Source organism: Copadichromis virginalis, linkage group LG8 (assembly GCF_057382275.1).
Source record: "Copadichromis virginalis isolate Kocher_CV1m ecotype Utaka linkage group LG8, C_Virginalis_male_GT1.1, whole genome shotgun sequence".
NCBI classification, from domain to species: domain Eukaryota; kingdom Metazoa; phylum Chordata; class Actinopteri; order Cichliformes; family Cichlidae; genus Copadichromis; species Copadichromis virginalis.
The window spans coordinates 12,716,583-12,740,271 of NC_140625.1; the positions used below are offsets into that span (position 1 = coordinate 12,716,583).

The following is a 23,689-nucleotide window of genomic DNA, read 5'->3' on the forward strand; positions in this document are numbered from 1 at the left end:
TAATTTAATTGTGAGGGATGAAGCCAATGGTAAAATCACTTGAGCTGAAATTAGGAAGCCAACAGATGCAAACATATCTACTGTTATATTAGAAAGACATTTAGGCTTAAAGAGATATATTTCAGGCTTCTTGCTTTAACATTGAATCACTATTATTGCACCTTATTTTTCTTTTTTATCTTAAACTAATGTCTCGTCACCTCTGACCCGTGATTGGTTGATCCGAGAAAGATGGCAGAGAGTTTGTGTGCAGAAAGTGAGACAATAGGGCATCTGGCAAAGTTATCATCAAATTATCCGTATGTGCCTGCTCACCGTGGACATAAATCACACTAATTTAGCGCTACAATGCCGCATAAATCTGACTTTTGTCTCTTTTTAACAATGGTAGAGAAAAATCTCATTATACTGAGTGCATATGCTCCACCCAAAGCATAAATCCTCCACTTCTCTGGGGTGTTTTATCTGCTTACAGTTTATAGTCAGGCTCAATCCAGCCTTAATGATTACACTTTGCAGGTTTTCTTTACTGAGCAGACTTACCAGGTGCTCACCAGACACCTTACGGATGCCGACCATCCTGACTGCGTCTGGAGGAACCGGCTGGTTGTTGAGGGCTGCGTCCATGAATGAACAGGGGCTCGGTGGTGGAGTCTCATAGTTTTTGGATGCCACAGAATCATGAGTCTCCAGGAGGGACTGTGAACATACCGACAGGTGATGTAATCACACATGAAGACGTAATACACATTACATAAACTGCAAAAAATTATCTCGTCTTGCTCTCATCAGTGAGGCTCTGCCATCAGAGCAACAAAGTACTGCAGCTCCAGTAAGGGAAATCATGTTTCACGAAGCTTAAAAAGCTAGACAAGTGCTGGTTTATTCAAATTAAAATTTGATGTGAGGGATGTGTCGTGTTTTCCAGACCTGGAAGTGGGGTTCCTTCAGGATGCGAACAAGTTCATCAGCTGCCTGGCTTCTGTTCGCGAGCGGGCTCAGCTCTTTGAGGATGTCCTGGACCAGCTCCACATTGTTCTCACGCACAGCTTCAAGCTTGGGTTCCTCAAATCGCTCATGAGCCTAGGATTCGATTAATATAAGACAGATGTTACTCCAGGCTATCCTTCCAATCTCAGTCCATTACCTGTCTCTCCTATTACGTGTTGTGTGTATTTTCCACTGATGGAGCAAAACTACACAATCTCCTACTTTATTTTATTTTTAATGAGTGCAGCAAAGTAGCTTGTCAAGTTACAACAAATTTAGCAAAGCAGAAGTAGCAAAGAGCACAATAGCAAACAAAACAAAACCAAGTAACCTCAATCCAAGCTCCTGCAGAGACAAGCGCACAGCCTGTGTTCATAAATGGTGACTTGATGATACAAAAATAAAAATAAATAACTACAGGCACCAAGTTGAGCAGAAACATGTACCCTGCAGGTTTTTCAAGGTATGATGTGAGACATCAATATTTCAGGGAGCATTCATTTTTCACTTTCCGCTCCCCTGCTGCTAAAGATAGACGTACACAAGGTCTCCACACCTCTGGCTCTGAGTGAGCAAACTTATCATGTGACTCTTGACTCTAGGTTAAACCTCTCTATGGTACACCGTGCTATGCTCTGCAAACCATTCAGTTGCTACAGAACTTAATTACATGCAGACTGTTTTTCAAAAACCAAATGCAAATGCAATCATTTACAGTGACACAATTGGCAACTGCACACTAACCGGTGCTGTGCTTGTAGATTCATATTGTTAGGCAATCCCACAGAGTATTTGTGTGGTGGGACTGACTACTACCCTGGCAGCTAAAATGTTTGTTTGCTGAGGATGAGATGAAGGATCCATGCCGGGGGACAAGAAACTTACACGTAAACGCACAAACAGATCCACAGATATTCAGTCAAACACATAAATCTGTGTACTTAACTACACGGTACTACACACAGAGGGATACAAGGTTTTATCTTCAGGCATTCGAGCAAGCACGCAGCTCTTTTCTAACCTTAAGGAACAACATAGTATGAGCAGAGAGTAGAAGTAGGAATAACTGGTATACACACAATGCGATTGACACAAAAAAAACCAGATCTGTGTAAGTGAAGAAAAACATCTACTCTGAAAACTGCAGTAATAACACATTTATTCTCTGGTGATGAGTGGCATTCCTTTTAGAAGTAATTTCAGCACAGTTAAAAAGCAATCTCTTAGATTATAGTATTACCTAATGATAAGAGTACGCAAGAAAACTTCCACATAAAATAAAATAAATTTTAAAGAAAACATTGCCATGACCTTACCTATGTGTTACAGTGTCCATCCTACCATTCATCTACTTCTGGAAATCCTGACTTAACCTGCAGAGCGAGCTGTCATTGGCAGCACCTCTTCAATCACATGCCCAGCATGCAGGACTATTAATTCCCCTCAGAGTGACAACTCAAGCTGACCTAAAAGCTATTCGCTGCAGTTTCAGAGATGCAGCAACAGCAGCAACATTTTATCCCTCTGGCATAAAGTGATGCAAATACTGCCACATGAAAACTCTCTGCCACCTCACTAACTGACCTTAACAAGCCTGCTAACGCAACCATATCCACGAGCTCAGCAGAATGCCTAGAAGTCATGGACGGAAGTAACAAGTAAGAAGAAAATGCAGTGGCATGGTTACAGTAACAGACTGCTTATTTTAAAAAGTAACTAAATAACAACTAAGTAACTTAATAACTTAAAGTTCCTACTTCACCTCGTCTATCACATTCACAAACTTGGGTGTCAACGCCGCCTGCCCACCCAGCCAGTGGCCAACAATACCCTGCCAGCCTTTTATAGCTGAGGGGTATAAAAAGTAATCTGAGGAAAAGAGTTTCTCCTTTTTCTTTTTCTTCAACTGCAAGTGAGTTAGCATCGCTTTATTTGACCTTCATACATTTAATAAGCACCACCATAGTAGGTCAGGACTCTTATGACTCTAAGTCAAATATTTCTAAATTGGCCATCTGTGTTAATCCTCGAGGATGGATGGATGGATGGATAATCCGTTTAGAGCAAGCCCATGTTAAAATAAAAATATTCATATTTGGCTGAAGTGTACCGAGACTCTGATAAGTATCCACATTTTCTCCCACCCCTAGTAACCAGTAGTACAACTCTTTATCTAGGCTTTTCAGCAATCAAGGCTAATGAGCACTGGTGCTCTAAAGACAACCAGTTAACAAAGCTGGCGCAGCAGTGTTACAATTATATTAGTCTGTAAAAATTCACTCTCTCATTTTTGCCATTTTACAAGCTGCATGAGACAATTTCCTTGCCTTTGCCTAAGATATCAGCTGTAATTCAACAGGACCTCTATGTCAGCTATAGAAATAAACATAAACTGAATGCCAGGTTTGTGAGACATGAGGACCTTATTTTAAAATAATCCCATGCTATAGCACTGTTTGGTCCATTTACATTAATCTGTTGTTAGGTGGTTGCCAGGCAATGTGATTGCACCATATTAAATCACATATATCATTCAAATATAAAAAATTTTTATAAGGTGTTACAGGTGCAAAGATCCTAAAAATTGGTCAATTTAGCCTGTTAGTGGTTGGTTGCTGGGCAACACAATGATGCCTTAATATCTAATATAGATTAGAACCTTCAGGGTCCCAATATATATCACTGTGTGCCAAGTTGATGGTGCAGGAGGTCATGGATAACCACAGAGCCAGAGAGTTGCTGTATTATAGAAAGATACTTTGCAGAAGCCATTGTGAGTAGTACCAAGGTTCATTATTTCAGAGCCACGTGGCATTGTTTTACCAAGACGCCGCAGTCTCATTAATAGTCTGAACAGGCGGCATGTGACGGCTTAGAAATTAGATTAAATAGCACGAGGTACAAAGCTGAAAGTGTCAAAGCAAGCGTCGGCTCATTTAGTCGCCCTAACTACTTTAATAGTTCCGACTACTCTGTTAGATAGAGAGCCAGGTGCTGAGTCAGTACCACAAAACTGATAATAATGAAGCGCTGCAACTGAATATTCGAGCTTCAGCTCCTCTTATCAATATCTGCTAAATGTCCTGTAATCATGATTCTGATTCTTTATAGAACTGTGGGTTGTGCTGATTGCATTGTTCTGTGCAATTAGCATAACTGCAGCCACCGTGCCATAAGCGTGCACACATGAACACTCGCTCTATCGTCCCCGTCTCTCTGTTAGCATTTTCTCGGTCTCTCAGCACATCAAGCAAAAGCTCGTTAAGTGTTTATAGATCCACCACGAGTCAAAGGGAATCCACCGTCCAGGAAATCCTTCTTAAATCCTTCACCAAGACTCACAGCTTGCATCAGATGAATCTTTTATGAGGATGCTCATCAATACACTGGGACTGTATGTCTCTAAGACACTCGGCACAAATAGCAGGGTCATGCTCTTGCCACGCACTCACACACACAAACATGCCTCAAAGCATACCAAAAACGAAGCAACAGAAAGGGACACAGAGAGAGAAAGGATGCAAGGAGCATCTCCCTGGACAGAGAAACAACTTCAACTTTACTCTTAGCAGCACAAATATAAGGAAAAATTAACTCTCTGTCTATACTTTAAATTACACATACTTTTTTCTTGCATGTCTTTGCAGTGCACAACGGGAAGCTTTTTCCTTATCCTCCTGTTGCTTGGGGAAAAAAGTCCAGGTTTTTAAAAAGGGATGAGAAAAATTCTGCTCTTGGCAAGAAGTGGGAGGGGAAGACGTAGTGAGATGAAACTGCGAAAAAAAAACTGTCTGGCACCACTCAGCTCTTCCACTCAGCTCCATTCACTTCAAAAAGCTATACCCTGTACCTCCATTTGAATAAGAATGACCTAGGGCTGGTTTTGCATGAGGACAGCTAAGAAATTGCATCTCTCATCATGTGCATGGAGAGTACTACTTTATAGTTTTTGAGAAATCAGCTCGGTTATTCAGCCATGCAGCCCATGTGCAAGTATACATCGTGATGATTGAAGAAATGCAAGGATCCACACTAAGGCATCGTAGAGAAACAGCTGACTGTCACTAAAATCAGGCCTATGGAAAAATATCCAGTTACTGAATTGTTGATGGCACCTGCTCTATTATTGATACAGTAAATATTTTACCAGTCTAGACAAAAAAAAAAAAAAAAAAAAGACTGCCAGTCATGTCTGAATTTTCTTGGACAAAAGGATGATGTTGTAGGCACGACTACACTGATTTTCTCTCTCTTTAATCCAAACGCAATCTGTATAAACTGAACATGTTTATTTTCACTGATGACAAAAAAAGAAGAGTGCATGTAGAGTAAATCAAAGATGTTTCAGTGGCATGGCAGCCTTTTTCATCCTTGTTTCTTCTTTGCTGTAATACTTTAGTAGCGAGTATCACAAGGTGTAAGGTTCTCCTTTTACATTTTAGATTTTGGAAGTCTCATTAAAAACTGATGAACGCTGAACGCTAAGTCTAGCAGATTGTTTAGTAGAGCAGCAGCTCAAACCAAGGCTGGATACAACCAATTCCACAGTCATATTTTTGTCACATTTCGCAGTGAAAGAAGAAGGCATCAAAACATTCTGTGTGTGAAAACCACACAGGCATTATAATGTACAGAGAGCTTGTCAAGCCTATGCAAAATGTGCAAGTGAGTCATTTTCAATGCAGTAAATATAAAGAGAGTTATAAGGAACATGTCTCATCTCTTATGAGCACAGCTTTTTGAATAAATAAATACATTTTAAATCTATGTCTAATCTAATCTACTTCATGTTTTTAGTGATCATTAGAGTTGCTACTGCCATCTGCACTGAATAAATCAAGAATACGTGGGCTGTTCCCTTCATGTGTGTTGTTTAAATGACTGACAGGTTTGAAAGAATAGGAATGCTAATACTTCTAAAAAAAAAAGAAATATATGTTTATCTGTTATTTTTTGTTATGTGCAGAGACACATTTAACCTTTTTGTGTATTTTTGCATATTTTCTGGAATCCATTCAACCTGCTGCAACAATGAAACGCCTAGAAACAAGCTCCACCTGTGCCAACAGCAGTGACATAAGCCAGAGGTGTGCGTTAGCTGGGTTTAAGTTTGCACAGCATCAACAAAATTGGTTCCTGCCCCTGCTGAGCATGCTCAGCTGGCTCTCCCAATCTCTATTAATGGGAGTGTTTATGAGGCAAACAAACTTTAATGGCCAGTATCTTGTTCTCATTTGTCTCCAGTAAGGGGGGCAAATTCCTCAAAATATTAATGTTTATTCTAGCTTTCTGAATTAAACTTCAAGCACTTCAAACCACTGAGAGAAGTTGTAAACCCCAAATTTAAAAAAAAAAAACATGCTAATAATACTGCTAAGCAATAAAGAGAGGCTATGTGTGCTTCGTAAAGAGGTAAAATTTAAACAAGTAGGCAGGTACAAAGTTTTTTTTTCTAGTCTTCTTGCAATCCGGTTGTTCAGTGATGACGCGACGAATCCTACTTCCGGGTCTAAAGTAGTCTGCGTTTAATATGGCTTTTGTGTTGTTAACATGTTTAATGTTATGTATTTTCTTCTATTTGATCTCAAAAAGCTCCTAAAACAGTCAGTGATCACTGTTGACCTCCCTCGGCTTTTATTACCGCTAATCATTTATTTAAGCTCAGTTTTTAAAACCTTAGGGTGTAACTACAGCCCAGCCCATGCAGCAGTATATGAATGACTAACCTCGTATTGTGGATGGATTATCTCAGTTGTTCTCCTGGCTGAAGTTTGGTCCTTTTACAGCATCCTGCCATGTGATTACATTTGTTCCTGACCACCGAGAACACTCACGGTAACTTTTATCGAGTGGAAAAAAAAGTTAGCTTGTTTATATTATGCTAACGTAGCTGTGTCGCTAGCGGTCACGCAGCACATCATTATATACCAGCTAGCCCAACTTCAGTAACCCTACAAACATTACTGCTGTTTAGTTTTCTGTCTTCATTTATGCTGGAAGTGATAACAGAGCTGTACGTTTTAATTTGTTTCCAAAACCCCGCAGTCAGGGCATGCTATATTGTATTTAGATAGAAGCTAGCGAGCTAACTCCCTGCTAACTTCTAACTCCGTTAAATGTCATAAATTCCGTTTTCATGGATGCCTGGATGTTAAACTCAATTGTTACACCTGGTAGAGCAGAACGCTGATCATTTTATTAAAGATGAAAGACTTTAGACAGTTTTTCAACTCTCAGTAATGCCACAGTGATCGTTTGATATATGGACCTGCAGCAGAGTTTAGACCCAGACACGGCTAGTGACGTCAGACTGAACAACCGGATAGGAATTCTAAAACTCCCATGAAAAGTCAAATTAAAACATGCTAGTAAATCCATCCGTCCCTTCTCTTCCGTTTATTGTTATTAAAGTTGCGAGGGAGGAGCTCGAGCCTATCCCAGCTACCAGATTGCGAGAAGCAGGGTACACCCTGGACAGGCGTCAGCCTGACATGGGGCTAGCACAATAATAAATCAATTTGAAATAATATTCAGAATAGAATTGTGGGTGGTTATTAAAGCTTAGCTTTTAATGTAGTCCACAAAAGTTTCCAGTTTTTCTGAGATTAATCAGAAAAGCCATGCACAGTGAATCTTAATTTCTTAAGTTTTAGATGCTTACCTGGCTCGTCTAATTCAGAAGAATCAATCTCTGTGCTAATAAACTGACAAACTCTGTTATTTTAAGCTTAGTTAAAATAACAGAGTTTGGATCTGGTTGAATAGTCATTTCAAAAATGTACTGACGATATTTTAAAGACTTAACTCCAATACCCAGGTAGCTTAGTAACCAAAAAAAAAAAAAGAACATGGCAAAAATGACTTTTAATGTAACAGTGTTAAAGCTTTTCATAGGATGTGAAAATTTAAGAGAAAACACAAAGACTTGGCAGCAACTCTGTGCATTGAGGCATGTAGAAACTGCTGAAGTTCAACCTGAGCATCAAAATGGGAAAGAAAGCTGATTTTAAGTGACTCGAAATGTGGCGTGGTTGCTGTTGCCAGAGAGGTCAGAAAGTGCTGATCTACTGGGATTTTCCCAACATTCCCAGCCATCTCTGGGGTTCACAGAGAATGGTCTAAAAGAGAGGAAGCGAGCGGCAGTTCTCTGGGCGTAAATGCTTTGTTGATGCCAGAAGTCAGAGAAGAATGGCTTTTAAGAACATGACAATGAGTTCAATGTATACCACAGTCGCCAGATCCCAGTTCAACATAGCACATTTGGGATGTGATGGAATGGGAAATTCACATCATGGACGTACCCCCAACAGATATGCAGCAACTATGTGCAGCTATCATGTGAATATCATGTGACCAAAATCTCTCAGGAATGTTTCCAGCACCTTGTTGAATCTGTTCTACAAAGAATTAAGATATGTTTAAAGGCAGGCTAATGACTATACAGAAATAAACTTCTAACACAGAAGTTTTAACATTTTATTCTGTGTTACTGAACTCAAAATTATAAATATGCATCCTTACAATATTGGTGATTTTTCTCTAAAACAAACTTGCATCTAACTTAAAATACGTCCCCAATGTTACCACATCACACAGACATACACACTGTGACACGAATGACCCACACGTACACACTGTTAGTTACTCGTTGTGTTATATATGCAACTTTTCAAGATTGCTCTGTACAATTTTTCACCCAACTTGTTACTGGCACAGCGGTCCCAGGTTGCAACTGAATTAGCACGACTGATCACCAAAATATGTCCCAGCTGCTCTGTCAGTCTTCTGGCACTTCCCACTGAAGCCACTGTTCCACCACTTCCCGACTGAGGCCGGGGAGCCATCCGGCCGAGCCGACTAACCCCCACCCCCAAGTGGTACCCCAAATACTGTACCTACATACATCCAACTGCGCACTTCGGGTTGGCAATGAGCCCCTGCCTCAGACACTCCAGGACCCCAGCCATCCACTGCACATGCTCCACCCAGGTGTAACTATGGATGATGGATCATTCAGGTAGGCCGCAGCATATGCAGCGTGTGGATGCAGCACCCGGCCCATAAGTCACTGGAAAGTGTCTGGGACTCGAAAAAAAAGAAAATTGGAAGTGTGGCAAAATGGTACAAACTGTACGGATTGGAACATGCTGTCTTTTCCTTGGACTCTGGAGACAAGGGAATCTGCCAGTAGGCCTTGGTTAAATCCAGTGTCTGAAAAAGGGAGCAGTGCCTAACCAGTCCAGGAGCTCGTCGACCCAGGGCATGGAATAAGTGTCAAACCGTGACACTTGATTCCTCTGTGGTAGTCAACACAGAACCCTATAGACTATGGGGCTACACCATCCTCATCCTCATGAATGAACTTACGAATCATGAATTTTAAAGTCTTATTCAGCCAATCCACCAGCCCGTCAGTCTGAAGGTGGTAGACGCCAGTCCGAACTGATTTAATGCCCAGTAATTCATACAGTTCTTTTACTTTCGAGACATGAACGATGTGCCATGGTCAGTCAGTATCTTTTCGGGATGCTGACTCGAGAGATGACCTGAAACAGCACCTGTGCCACACTGTTTGCATAAATGGTCTGCAGCAGCACTGCTTTGGGATATCACGTTGCATAATCCACCAGAACTAATACAAAGTGATATGCACCAGTGAAATGCCCCGATGAGGTCCATGCCAATGCGGTCATATGGGACCTCCATTAATGGTAATGGGCACAATGGTAATGGTAGTGGAAAACCACTTCCCAGCAGCTTTTAGGCACCAACTGGATGTGTTCATCTTCCGTGCAAGTGTCACGGCTCACTCGATAAAGCCTATCTGTGATCAACACAAAATGCAGGTAGGTCAGTGCTGCGTCAGGGAGCGCCACTTGGCCATTAATTCTTATCACCTGTTCTGAGCTAAGAGTTTCATCACAAATCCACTGCCTCACAACTCCTCTGCAGCAGAGCCGCAGAACACATCCACGCCACACACACACATTTCACACACTTATTTATGTATTTATTTATTGAAGTCATTCTCACCACTGGGCTCTCCATGATGCCTTTGAGGAAGATGAGGTCCAGGTCATTGGCAGTTGTGGAACTTGTGCTGTCACTCAGTGTGTCCAGGGCCTGATGCATGGCTATACAAACATCAAAAAAAGGAAAAAGAGAGAAAACACACAAAAAAAAGAAAACAGAGTTTATCTCACTCTACTACTGTGCTACCTTCCACTGCTACCCATGGGAAACAGACTGAACAGCTCACCTCAAAGACAAAGGGAGCACATATACAGTAGCTCATACTTCATTCGCGAGTGAAAGAAGTCTGGAGGGAAAGTGAGCAGAAGGGAGGAGGGGAGGAGGGAAAGGAGGAGCAGCCTCACATCCTTTCCCAAGCAATTTCACCTCTGTCAGTCACTCTGCTCTTAAGTCTGTCACAAGTGGCAGTATCTTTCTCCCACAACTCCCGACTTCCTCCTTCCCTCTCTCCTACACATAAGTTCGCACACGCACACACACATTCACACACTAACTCGCTCCAGCTATACAACAACACAGCTGCTGAAGTTGCTCAGCGAATAAACATTTTTTTCCATCAGAACACTGTTTTACAACTTGGATAAGAATAGATTTTAATAAGCCATAACTCAGCGGTCTCGTTTTGAAATGAACTTTCTGGCTCGTGGAGAAGCTTCAGTGAGAAACATGAATGCATGAATGCTCCTCTCTCTCTGTGATGTAAACTCAGACTGCTAAACCCTAACCAATCAATCAGCAGCCGCAATGAGACATCAACAATTCGATGGCGGTCAGAGAAGGTTCAGTCTATCCTTAAAGCATTGCTTTCGACTTACACTCTGACTCCTACTGGGAAGCATTAATCACAGCAGACATGGCTGCCAGAAGAGTGGGTATTTTCGCTAACAGGGAACAGAAATGGTCTAAGTTGGTAAACAGACACTAAGGCCTTTGTGTCAACCCAACACCGGTTCTTAATGTTCGAGATACTGGCAGAGCAGTGTCCCTGCACATATCCAGCATGGCTGACTTCAAAGCTCTCACCACCTCAAAGGCTCATATTAAGATGTGACTGATCAAATAACAGGGCGGCTATTTCCTTTTGTGTTAAAAGTCTGTGTCCCAGTTTCCTGGAAAAGGTAGAAGACGGAGCGTGTTCTTACTCTGTTGAATTAAAAAACCAGAGCCCAACTAATACAGCATTTTTAAGACTGGTTATTTAAAAATTCAACTTATCAGTCACTATGTTTTTCTTCCAGACACATTTAACAGATCCCTAACATTTGTTATGTATGTGCTTACTAGGAGAATAGGACAATGCAACTTAAAAGAAATCTTGTTTTATTGTCACAATAAGTTGCGGATGATCTGCTAGCACCAGCTGGCAGTTGTGTTTATGGCATTTCAAATGCCTGTCATTAACAGGGAAGTTGCAGAGTGCCCTCTAGTGGACAAACAATGCCACATCAACAGTAATTACACGATTGAAGGGTGTTTCTTCACGTTTTTAATTTTTGTTTACTGGCTGTTATGAACGCAGATACTGATATATCTCCCATAGTTAACATCAGCTGATATAATAGCTCCACCAATCGAATGATCAGGCTAAAAATAAACAAACAAGTAAAATAATGAGAGAGCTAATACAGCTATCTAAAACGAGAGCTCATAAATTCTAAAGTAAATCGAATTTTGTTGTTAACAACAGCAGCAACAATGCAATTAATTGGCATAAAACGCATCGATTTATTCTTGTATAACTAACAGCCATACTTTTGTTAAATATATAATTTTACAATATATGCCACACCATATAACAGAACTCTGCAGACATTAACACCACATTAAATCTGTCCTAAAATAAAATTGATTTTTGATTTGATTTTCCACCTTCTGAGCTGTGAGAGCAAAAAGAGCTACAACACAAACACGTGTAATAAAAAATAAACCAACATAAAACAGTAAATACATTTATCAGTGAGCCAGGAAATATCACATAATAGAAAACTTCACATTTTTGTTGCCCCCCTGAAAGCCTGATAACAATGCATGCAGCTGCTCCATTGACATTACACAATAACAAGAGTCTTAAATAATTTTATTAACTTACTTAATGCTATTTAATTTTATTTTTAATGCTTCAATGCTTGGTTCTGGCTTCACTGCACACTTTTTATTGATCATTAACCATAAAAATTTAGGTGTCCTAGTTTCATTTTAGTGAAGTGAAGCTCAGCATGTTCGCTAATTCATTCAACTTAGTTCCATATTTTTCCAAATAAAACTGGCAAATGGCTTAACAGTGACAGATTTGAGATATTTAGAGAGTAGCCACAAACCTATTTTTGGTCTACTTCTGTTAAGTATTATTAAATGCACACTTGAAATACTAACAAACACATTGAGAGCAAGCTGTTCTTGTCTCTGCCTATAGCGAGAAATAAAAGGTAGAAAGGAAGAAAAGAAGACAACGGAAGACCACCTCAAAGATTACACAGTCCATCCGTCCTCTTGCCCAACAATTTCACAAGTAAATTAAATTAATAATTTCACAAGTCTTCCGCAGTGGAGTCTTTTTTCTCTTCCCTTTTTCCCTCTAACACCAGCTCTGCTCCAGCAGGAGAGTTGCCAAGTTTGCGTCTGGCAGAGAATATCACACCAGCAGGCCTGGTTTACAGGTCCTGCATAATTCTCTTTAATCATTGCAACTGTACGCAATTGTTGCTGTCACATCGGCCCTTTCCCCAATCTTAGTTCATCTCTGCTGCGCCCAGACACGTGTGAGGATTTTTATTTCTTTTAGTCACATGTTTCACTTCCATCTTTTTTATCATCTTTTCTAGCTCTCATCCAACTTGTCACTGGCTGTTTTAATACACTTACACATCAGCCACTCTAACCATCCTGATAAAACAGACAGCTGCTTTACCAAAGCGTGTCAAAGATTTTACACAAAGTCACAAAAATATCACAAACTGGAAATGGTTTTGACTCACATTTAGGCACAAAGGAACCATCAGAAAGTGTGAAAAGGGCCAACGTTTAATAATCACACTGCGGAGTATTACTGGAATACATCTATTATTCAGAGAAATTATTAAAAATCCAACTTGTCCTCTTTGGGTATCGTTGCCTTTCTTCTATGTCCAAGTTTATGCACATAATTCATGATGTATAACAAGCACTATAATGTAATAAGCACTGCTTCCCCTATTTTTCATGGTGTGCATCAAAGCAAATATCACAGAGACGTGTCCACAGAGATAAATTTCACCCACCCAGAAGAATCAGCCACCCACGTGGTGAAATCCATATTTTTTTAAATCACAGTGGCTTTTATGTTGTTTTTTCCTCTTTTCATTTTGTGTTCCTTTGTGTTTTATGTGATTTTCTTCACAGGTCTTCAAAAATCTCTCAGTGCTCCTCTTATATACAGAACACATGTTCAAAGTACGGCAATTTTTCTTGAATGAACTGCAAAATCTGCTTCTAGTTACAAATGTTTGACCCTAGTTTTTTTCTTTCCCCCCTTCCTACAAGTGACATTAACAGTGTTCGCATAATAAATTATAGTGCTATAACAATGTAGTGTAGTAGTGTTGTCACTGTAGTCACTGGGTAACAGCTTGATTGGTCTTTCCTCTGGTGCACGACCCAACAGGTCTACTGAAGCAACACGAGATCCAGCAGATCTATCACAATAAAGTCCTTGTTAATAAATGTTCACTGTAATGCTAAATGACCACAGGGCCTGGTAGGAGTTTGTTTTGTGTTAACAGTGTAGTGCTGTACTATTAACAGGGAAATGGGAGCATATCAATATGAGAAGTTGTACATATTAGGCTCAAACAGAAGGAATTATAAATTAAAGTCTTTAATAAAAGCCCCCTTCAAATAAAGGCCTTGATACTTTCTGCAGGTGAGGTAAATAAAAGCTCCAGCTACTTCTGTGGAAGAAACAAAAAAACCCACATAAATTAGACACTCAATCCGTCAACGAGTCCAAATTGCATTCACAACAGGCCTGACAGTCGTTTAGTCTGTACTCAGCTTAAGATAAAGTATTCATTGGCTTCTTTTTATACTGCAAGCTTCTCTTTCAAACAACTTCCTGTTTAGCATTCAGGTGGAATGTTTCATCTTGTACACCACCACTGTCACAGCAGTCCTGCCTTGCAAAAACCTGCCATAGAGCTGCAGCGTATTACTGAATGCATCCCTCTTCTGCTCACGACTCATTTCAGATTGAAGTTGCGTGTCGACATTTGTGTATTAATATGCTATGTGCCTTTTTTTTTTTTGTCCGTTCTGGGGGCCTTTACAGGTGAGAACTCAGGCGAAAGTTATTTTTCGCTTCGCTGAATCCAAATTGCCTCTACCACACACTGGAACTTGATACCATTACGGAGCTTTCATTTAGCAGGTGAGGGCTTAAAAGCACAAAGGGGGACTCAGGTGTGCCAACAGACTTAACCAGCTACAAGCACATTATGCCCTCTACTCCATCTACTCTTCCAGGGAAAAAAAGCTTCACGCTTGAGCAGATTTTCTCTTTGGAGCATTTCACTATTTTACATTTGCTGGATTTATGGATAAACTCCTGAAGAAGCAGAATATTATGAGAAAACCTGAACATTTTAAGGAAGTTAAAATGGAGTGATGGCTGATTTTTAATATAGGTTTAGATGAAAACCCAATCTACAGTAGTTAGCAGCCAAAAAATTGAAAATTATAACATGCTGTGGTGGCTCCCTGCAACCGCCTCTCAACAAAGATTGCCAAGATACCGCTTGCCTGCCTCTGCTACAGCAGGGGACGTGTAATTAAAGGAAACTAAATTAAAGGTGCTTTTGTCTGTTAAAGCCTCATCCGAGCGCCTGCTCACCTCCAAGGAGAGTTACAATTAAACCCAATGTCACGGACGCAGCCAAACAATCTGGGCTGTTATTGTTTGCGTTTGGAGCACAGCAGGGTGCAAGGACCTCTCAGTGAAGGTTATTCTGTTGCTATGGAGCAGCAGGGAGAGGGTACACAGAGGGACTGCGGGAGGGTGGAAAAAAAAAAAAGGAAGGAAAATTTGTGGGAGATGCAGATGTGTTGTTGTTTCACTATGTGGAATCCTCACGGGGTATTACAGTACTCACAGAGGAGTACAGTGTGCAGCTGACTCTTTACTCCCAGTTGTTTCTAGCTGTAAAAACAGTCTGGTCTGCTTAATACGCCTGAGATACACAATGTGTTTTAGAATGCAGAGCCAGATGAATAAAAGTCAGTTAAAGGAGCTCTTTTGGCAACAGGTAATGAGCAAGCAAGTAGGTTATTTTTTTCTAGCAAATAGTAGATGTGATATTTAAGGCATCATCAGCAACTAATAATAATAATAATGGATTGCATCTATATAGCACTTTTCTGGAGACTCAAAACGCTTCCACATTCACACACTGGTGTGAGGCAAACCACAGTTGTAGCCACAGCTGCCCTGGGCTGCCATATCGTGCCATCAGCCCTTCAGGCCAACACCAGTAGGCGGTAGGGTGAAGTGTCTTGCTCAAGGACACAACGACGAGGACAGACAAAGCTGGGGTTCAAACCAGCAACCTTACAAGATACATAAGGATAAGGTTACAAGATGAGCTTCCCAACCCCCTGAACCACGGTCGCCCTAACCCTAGTCCTGTGTCTTTTTATAAGACTGATCACCTCTTAGACCCCTGACAGCCAAGAAAAGAAAACAAGCAACAATATTTTTAATAGAATAGAGTTAAGGGTAATGACTAAGACCTCACAGGGTTAATTCTACTTCAAAATATGGGCTTTTTTAATTTCAAATGTGGATTGAAATTCAGTATAGCTTTTAAAAGGACACTTAAAGTCCGTATTGGCAAATGCCTGGCAGTGACAAATCAGGGCACTTGCACTGGATGAGGTAAATGTTTAGGTTCTCAGTTTGCACAGCCAGTAACAACACCGGCTTTGTCCCGTGAAACACAGACAGATTCCTGAAGAAGCTCATTGATATTCTCATTGTCTCCTGGAAGAGCTGCTAGAAGTCGCTGCAAGTTGCTGGAAGTCACCTCTATAAAAAAGAAAATACTATTTGGCCTTGAAAGACATTATTAAATACTTTTATGTTGCTTTTAGATTTGATTCAGTTCCCAGCTCTCCAGCTAAATATAATTAACTATCAATCCCTCAGGTAGCAAAAGATAAATGTTTAAGACACTGGTGGAGAATGATATTGGATTGGAATATATTCCATGCGGTGTGTACGTGCTAGAACTGATGAATCGTTAAGGCCGAAGCATTCTATGAATTTATCCCAGTGCAATGGGATTCATGAATATTTCCAACATGACACAGTGTTGCAGCTTGAAGCCCTCTGAGTGCAATCAGTCTGATGAGATTCCTTCAGGAACAACAACACAGAGCGTACAAACTACAACTAAAGCAAACAGAATGAGCACACAGTTGGGGCACGCGCACTCAACTCTGAATTATTAAGTCAACATCCTCCTCGTGGAGTCTCACTGAAAAAGAAAACGGGTTCGTAATGAGGAGGTGTAATAATGTCGTCTGGAGCACGTGTGTGCACAACAATTGTGTAATTTACTTGCATGGTCAATCAGCATGGGTGCGTTTGTTTGTGTGCTACTTGTAGAGACTTGCCTGTAAATAATTAGATCTCCTCGTTAAAAACATAATAATAACTCCACTACATTAATGTGGCTGCACACATAATACACAGTTCTAAGTTTTGGACTTAAACATCACAATGTGAAATGAAGGTAGTGGGAAAATAATCAGCACCCACAGGTGTTGTCACTTCCTGCTGATAAGGCCTCTGCTCAGGATGAGATTAAGTGAAGCAGCTGAATTACATGAAGGAATTACATGAAGCATTAAATGTTTTATATAAATAATGCTGCAGGGACCGTGTGCCTGTGTGTGGGTTTTTGTGTGTTTTAACAAGTGTCAGAAATTCCAACTTGTGATTCTGACTCTGGTTTTTGCATGACAGAGTGGTTTAAAACAGGATGCAAACGCAGCACGCGTATGGTTAATATCTACTTTCCCCAGATTAAAAGAGCAGTGAGTCAGATCCAGTGCGTGCATACCCACAAAACCTGGTCATGGAGTAGAGATTAAGTGATGCACAACAACAAAAAGGAGTGCCCTACAGAAACATAACTGTATAAAAATATAAGTGGATTGTTTCATCAATCTCAAATAAGTAGTTTTTTGTAAACTTCCCCATTCTGGTCACTTTTGGCAAAAACCTTTAACATCAGCTATCCCATCTCTACATCAGCTTCCTGTTTTTTCAGTGCCACTGTCTCCAAACCATACATCATAGCAGGTCTCACTACCAATTCGTAAACCTTACACACTGTCTGTTGCTTTGGATGGTTGCCCTCAACTATTTAAACTCATCCACCTTTATTACCTCTACTCCTTGCATCTTCAGCTTGCCATCAGCCTCATTCTCATTAACACACATGTATTCTGTCTTGCTTCAACTGACTTCTACTCCTCTTTTCTCCCATAGGCCCTTCTACCTGTTTTCTACTTCCACTACAGATCACAGTGTTGTCTGCAACCATCACTGGGACTCCTGCCTAACCTCATTGCTAAAAAATCTTAACTGTAATAGCTCCAATGAAAAAAAGCAGAAATGTCAGGGGTTATTTTACAGAGATATTTCACTAAATGATGTTCATTTTTTCAAGGCAATTGCTATGTTATGCATTGTTATCAGCTTGATAATGGCTGTATATTATCCTTGCTTGACTTTAAAAAAATTGTAAGTGATCTAACAGCTATAACAGTGTAGGTAAAAGTCCTATAAAAGGCAATCCTTCCAGTGGAAGTAATCATGACCTTCTCTCTCTAGGTCCCAGATAGCCAATCAGCAGGATGAGGGACTTTTAAGCAGCCTCCCTATCACCATGGTGATGCTTGCTACAAGCTGGCATGCTATGGATGCAGGTCAGATCGCCTTATTAGCTGTATGAAGGTCACCAGTGGAGACAACACTTGTGATATTTGTTGACATTTTGCAATTGGACAGCAGCCCCTCCTCCACCCCCCATGACCACAGAAACTGTCAACAAAAAGATGATTTTGTGTTACGTCCCCCCCCCCGTCCCGTTTGGTTCTTTTGCAATCAGAATTATTGTCTATATTTTATTTTATTTTCACTTGCTACACACGGGACAGACATGACTGGGGGAAAGAAAAGGGAGAAAGAAAGAGAGGTAGGGAGAGAAAAACAGCGGGGAAGAGGAACGGTGATAAAGGGCAAAAAACAAAAGCAAACAAAACAAACAGACAGAAAATACATACATCAATCACCTGGATCACCTGTTGAGAAAGAAAAAAGAGAAAACAAGCAAAAAAAAAAAAAAAAAAAGAGCAATATAATAAACAACATCATCGTGACGACCTATGTGAATATAACAGTAAATACTAAATATTGAATATTATTGTGCAGCACGTAAGATCGACAGCGCACAGTGTGCTTTGAGGTAGCAGCCAAAAAGGGCGTCGTTTGTGTCTGTGAGCACCCGTGTGTACACCTGTGAGCGTGAGCGCGCTTGTATTCAAAAGGTTCCTTCGTGTAATGATCTGCTAGAGGGTGTGGGGAGCCATAGCCCCGTCCTCCAGGGCATGAAGCAGCAAATGGAGGAGATCCAGGCTCCAGACATCCAGAGACACTCAGAGCACAAGAGACCAACAGAGGGGCAACCGTGCCACTCTCCCGGAAAGAGCTGAGGAGAGTCCCAGATGAGGGGTCACTCAGCAGCCGCGGAGCAGAAGCCAGAGGGGGTTGCAGTGACGTGCCCGTGAGCTCTGCCGGCAGCCAGCTGTGCCAGAGTGACCGAGCCCCAGGGCCGAGGGCACCCCACTCAAAAGAGATGATTTTGTCTTACGTTCTCACTGTAACTAACCCTAATAACTTTATGAATGTATCTCGCTGTACGCAGGCAAGCAGTTTGAGTCAAACCGTACATCTGTTTTCTTTGGCAACAGTTAATGAAAGAGCAAACCGAGATCATCTGAGTGTGATACGGATGAAATAATTGCCAGTGTCACCACATTATCGAATACTCTCCGCCACAACCGTATTAAATTGTCCCTTTCTGTTGAAACCCGGCGATTATCTTTGACAGTGTAATCTTACCAACACACTGTACTCAATAATCCATCATCTGTGTTTGAACACTGCTTCATTAGACCGGTAGGCACGCAGAATATTCCTCCAATAGTGTGAGAGTTTGTGTACTGTTCTGCAGATGTGTGGAGTGTGTGTGTGTGTGTGGAGAAAGGGTGGAAGTGAAAGAGCCGGAGAGTTATCTGAAGGTTGTGAGTGTGACACTTCCAAGCGTGCTGTCTCTGATCAGAACACCGCTGCATATGAATGACCCCCCCCACACCCACTTACTCACCATGAATGTACAATGCACTGGAGGTCTCTCTCTTTATCCTCCTTCTCTGTGTCTCATTCACTGTGCACTGATAGACAGGATGCAAATGCATTGACTGAAAATATGATTCATTACGGCTGTCACCGCTGTCGTGTCAAGCTACACACTGAAAAGCCGAGGATATCTTGCAAGACAGTATACTGTGTGACACAAATTAGACTTGGCAATGATGTAATGATGCTGCTAATTTAACATGACAGCATCAAATACTTGTTTCAGTTCTTATCCCCCTCACCTGATATCCACTGTTTAGCCAAGACAGGCAGCCCATGCATGGACCACAGGGACCCACGTGAATAGATACGAACACACACTCGCAACATATTATTATGTGGTATACAACTTTATCCAGTATTAATGAATTCCATGTATTATAAATGGGTTGTGTGGTACTTATCACTCAATGCTGTGCTAGCAAACATTGTCTGGCCACTATCATCCAGTACAACAAATTAGCTTTTACACTGAGTTTTTTTTTTCTTTTTTTATTGTGGCATCTAAACTGGTCTCTCTCAGTTTAAAGCTCCTCCTTTCACAATCTCTGTAAATTAAAAGAGAAAAGAAAAAAACGGACTCTGTGTTGAAATGATGTGTTCTAGTGAATAAATGTCTTTGCATTCTGCTGCCTGGGATTCGTCTAAATCGCATGCTGCCCTGGGTCCCATTCTGTCTCTGCTCATCGTCATCACAATCTGGAGACATGAAGCAGCACATCAGGAGCAGGTACAGTATGAATTCAAACACCAACTGGTCCTCAACCACCAACATTATAACACTGAATTGGTTGCTGATTACAGCCTAACTAGTAGCAGCACACACACCTGAACTGCTGTAAACAATCCCTATATTGCTTCGCGGCAGGCAAGTTCCTGTGTTCTTACCTTCTCCCTCCAGCTTGATATCCAGGCCCTCTAGGGAGTTGGCTGAGTCCCCCTCCTCCAGGGAGAGCCTTCCAAACAGGCTGCCAGCCATAGTGAAGAACACCTCACTACAGGACACACACACTCTCTCAGTAACACACCCAATACTGTATCAGAGGCAGTCTGAGAGATCTTCCTCTCCCTCTCTCTCCTTATCGCTCCCTGATTCCCTCCTCTTTCCGCCAAAATGACTCCTCGCTAACGGCACCTCGCCGCTCTTCCCCTCCCTCCCTCTCCACCTGCTCTTGACGTGAATGTGTATAAGCTATGCCTGGCCGAGCGTCTTCTCCTCAGCATGAATGAACGGAGACGAGGGAGGGCTGGGTGCATGTGGAAAGAAAGAAGGTGGGGGGACGCGAGAGGAGAAAGAGAGGAGGGAAGTGTGATGCTTTCCTTAAGAGGAGGGTAAAGAGGAGCCAGGAAATTTGCTTGTCTAGGTTTCCCCATGGGGGTCAAGTGGGGGGAGAGAGTAGCAGAGGGTTGGCTTGTAAGAAGGAGGTGTGGTCAAAGAGGTGGCGCTTAGGGAGCACACTTGTGTATTTTGTTACTGCTTGCCATTACTATTATCAGAGGAACAATCACAGACTTGACTTTTTAAAATATAATACAAATGAAATTATCTAATTAGGAAATTTATATCTGAGCTACTTCGCTGACATAAATTTAAAAAAAAAAAACAAAGTTTCAAATAAAACCTGACCCTTCTCTCACCCTTCTCCACGTCTGAACAAAATATATCCCTGCTGGAAATGCTGCTTTTTAAATGTAAAAAAAGACATAAATTGGTTTAGAGAAACAATCGACTGCGTGTTACTAAAAATGCCACTCATCCCAGTCTCAGCCCTCGGCTAGTGCACAAATCAAGACTGACTGACAGCCTATTACACAAAAGACTCAACACACATTCTTGGTATAAATGCTTCTCTTTCTTTCTCTCTTCCTCTCCTTTTCTGGCAGCTGACTGCTGGAATTTACTATCATATATAACAAATAACTTTGAGGCTGTGGATTTGAGATTTGGCCCCACGTTAAAAAACACTGGAGTGACTTTCCCAGACATGTGGGGCTGGATGTAAAAATGATGTGTACGCACAAAAAAACACCTTTTCCCACACATAGATCAGTATGTGCATGTGTGTGCATGTGTAAATGTGCAGGCATACCCACATTACTCCAAACAACACAACAATTTTTTTAAATTTACAAATACAATTTACCCATTAAAAACCTCACCGCAACTAATTTTGAGTACTAACTTTATTCTTAACATTTTTTTAAATTATTGATCATTTCTCATGAGCGGTGGCTGTGTATAACAGTCTGCTTCCCTTGTGTGAACTTCTATACACTTTTCCCCTCCTTTTTGTAGCCCAGCTGTTTCTTTTTCTTTTTTTTTAACTCTGTCACATTCTTTTTGTCTTTTTTCCTTCAGAAGTTTTTCTTCTATTTGTGATTCACATCACAAAATACACATTTTCTTTTACTCCACCACTCTGGTGAAGTGTCTTAAATACAGTTTTATTTACAAATATAAATATACCTTTTTTAGTTATATGCATGTATTTTTCTCCTTTTCACGAGTTTCTGTCTTCAGCGATGAGTGAAAAGGAAATACATGGAGACATGGCTATGTGGCAGTTTACTGTTTAATGCAAAAACATTTTCTCGTTTAAACAAGAAAACATACTTTGACTGATGTCAGAATATTACAGATTTACTTTCATATAAATGGAACAATTTTAAACACGTGATGCCAAATTTGCCTTGCAGTCCAGCACTTCTCTGTGGAAGCATTTGCACAGGATACAATGCCTACTTTTGTTATGTTAATCACAAACAGTCACAAATTACTATTCTGGATTCAGCTTGATAACTATAGACAGCTTCAGAGCTGGATAGAAAAGCAACAGTAACTCAAATAACCACTTGTTACAACCAAGGTACGCAGAAGAGCATCTCTGAACCTTAAAGCAGATGGGCTACAGAAGACCACTCCAGGTACTACTATTCTCAGATAAGACAAAAGGAAGCTACAATTCACAAGGGCAACATCTGGATGATAAGGTTCAAATTTGACGTAAACAACATAAAAGCATGAATCCATCCTGCTTTGTATCAGTGATTCTGCCTGGTCCAGCTGGTGTAATAGTGTGGAGGACATTTTCCAGCACATTCTGAGCCACTTAGTACCAGTTGAGCATTGGTTTTAGGCCACACCCTACCTGACTATTGTTGCTGACCATTTCCACTTCCAGTGGGATCATGCATTACTTTACTCTGCTCAAATCAAGCACTTTTGGGATGTGGTTTGATGGTAGGTGACAAATCTGCAGTGATGCTGTGTGATGCTATCATAACCCAAAGTCTCTGAGAAATGTGTTCAACACTGCGTTGACTCTATGCCATGAAGATTTAAGGCGGTTCTGGAGGCAAAAGGGGGTCTAACCCAGTAAAAGACAGGTGTATCTAATGGATGATGTCACCAAAATCAATAATTAGGGTAAAATTCAAATCTCAAAATTCTGAAAGCGCCATGATATTTCCTTGTCCATGGTAGTGCAGCTGCGGTAGCTCTGCTCTGACAAGCCATGATGATTGCTGCGCAAAAGACAATACGCGAACCATTCTGTGGTCTTTTTCCTACCAAAGGAGGAAACACTCTCAATTCACCAAAGCAAAGATCCAGATCTGTTCAAAAAAACTAAAGCTCAGCAACTGTCACAGTAACAATAGCTAAAGTGTTATCCTTAAGTTCTACTGAAATATGCATTAACATTTCATTTCATGCAGCTGGCACTCGTATTGTAAATCAACTTTACTTCAGGCTAAAATGTTAGCAATGGCTAACATTGTATGCTAATAAAAACATAACATAATTGTAACATTAGTTGCTTAATCTGCAACCATCGTAAGATTTCATCAGTCAACCAAGTATAATGTTAACATTTTAAATAAATGATCTGCCACCCTGTCACGTTTTAATACAACCTTTTAATAAAGGACTTTAAAATGGTCAACCCATGTACTTAAACATTATGTGTTATTAAATTGGATATTGAGAATCATGTGGTTATACAGGTATTGGTTTCTGATATCGTGACATTCCTAGTAACTAATAAAGTGTCCAATGAATGACTGTATTGTATTGTAGCAGCCACCGACTAACTACAGATCTACAGAGTTCAAAAAAGCTGACCAGAAAAAAAGCTAACTGCCAAAGTAAGTAAGACCCTTACACGACACTTGGAGGTTAATCTCTTCCACGTCCTGCTATTTCAGTGA

The 23,689-nt window shown here is 40.8% G+C and overlaps 1 protein-coding gene across 3 annotated transcripts in view; it reads right to left on the bottom strand.

Moving 5' to 3' along the window:
* The window catches only part of mpp2b (MAGUK p55 scaffold protein 2b), a 46,419-nt gene that overhangs the window by 8,223 nt on the left and 14,507 nt on the right, over positions 1-23,689 (bottom strand). For 2 of the 3 annotated variants that reach the window (XM_085465858.1, XM_085465859.1), the window contains exons 3-5: positions 10,024-10,124; positions 931-1,083; positions 544-699 (exon numbers count right to left, since the gene is read on the bottom strand). In XM_085465858.1, the coding sequence (XP_085321984.1) occupies positions 544-699; positions 931-1,083; positions 10,024-10,124 (410 nt within the window). Of the gene's footprint in view, positions 1-543; positions 700-930; positions 1,084-10,023; positions 10,125-20,368; positions 20,784-23,689 lie in introns of those variants that run through there. The other variant, XM_085465857.1, reaches the window with a different exon arrangement.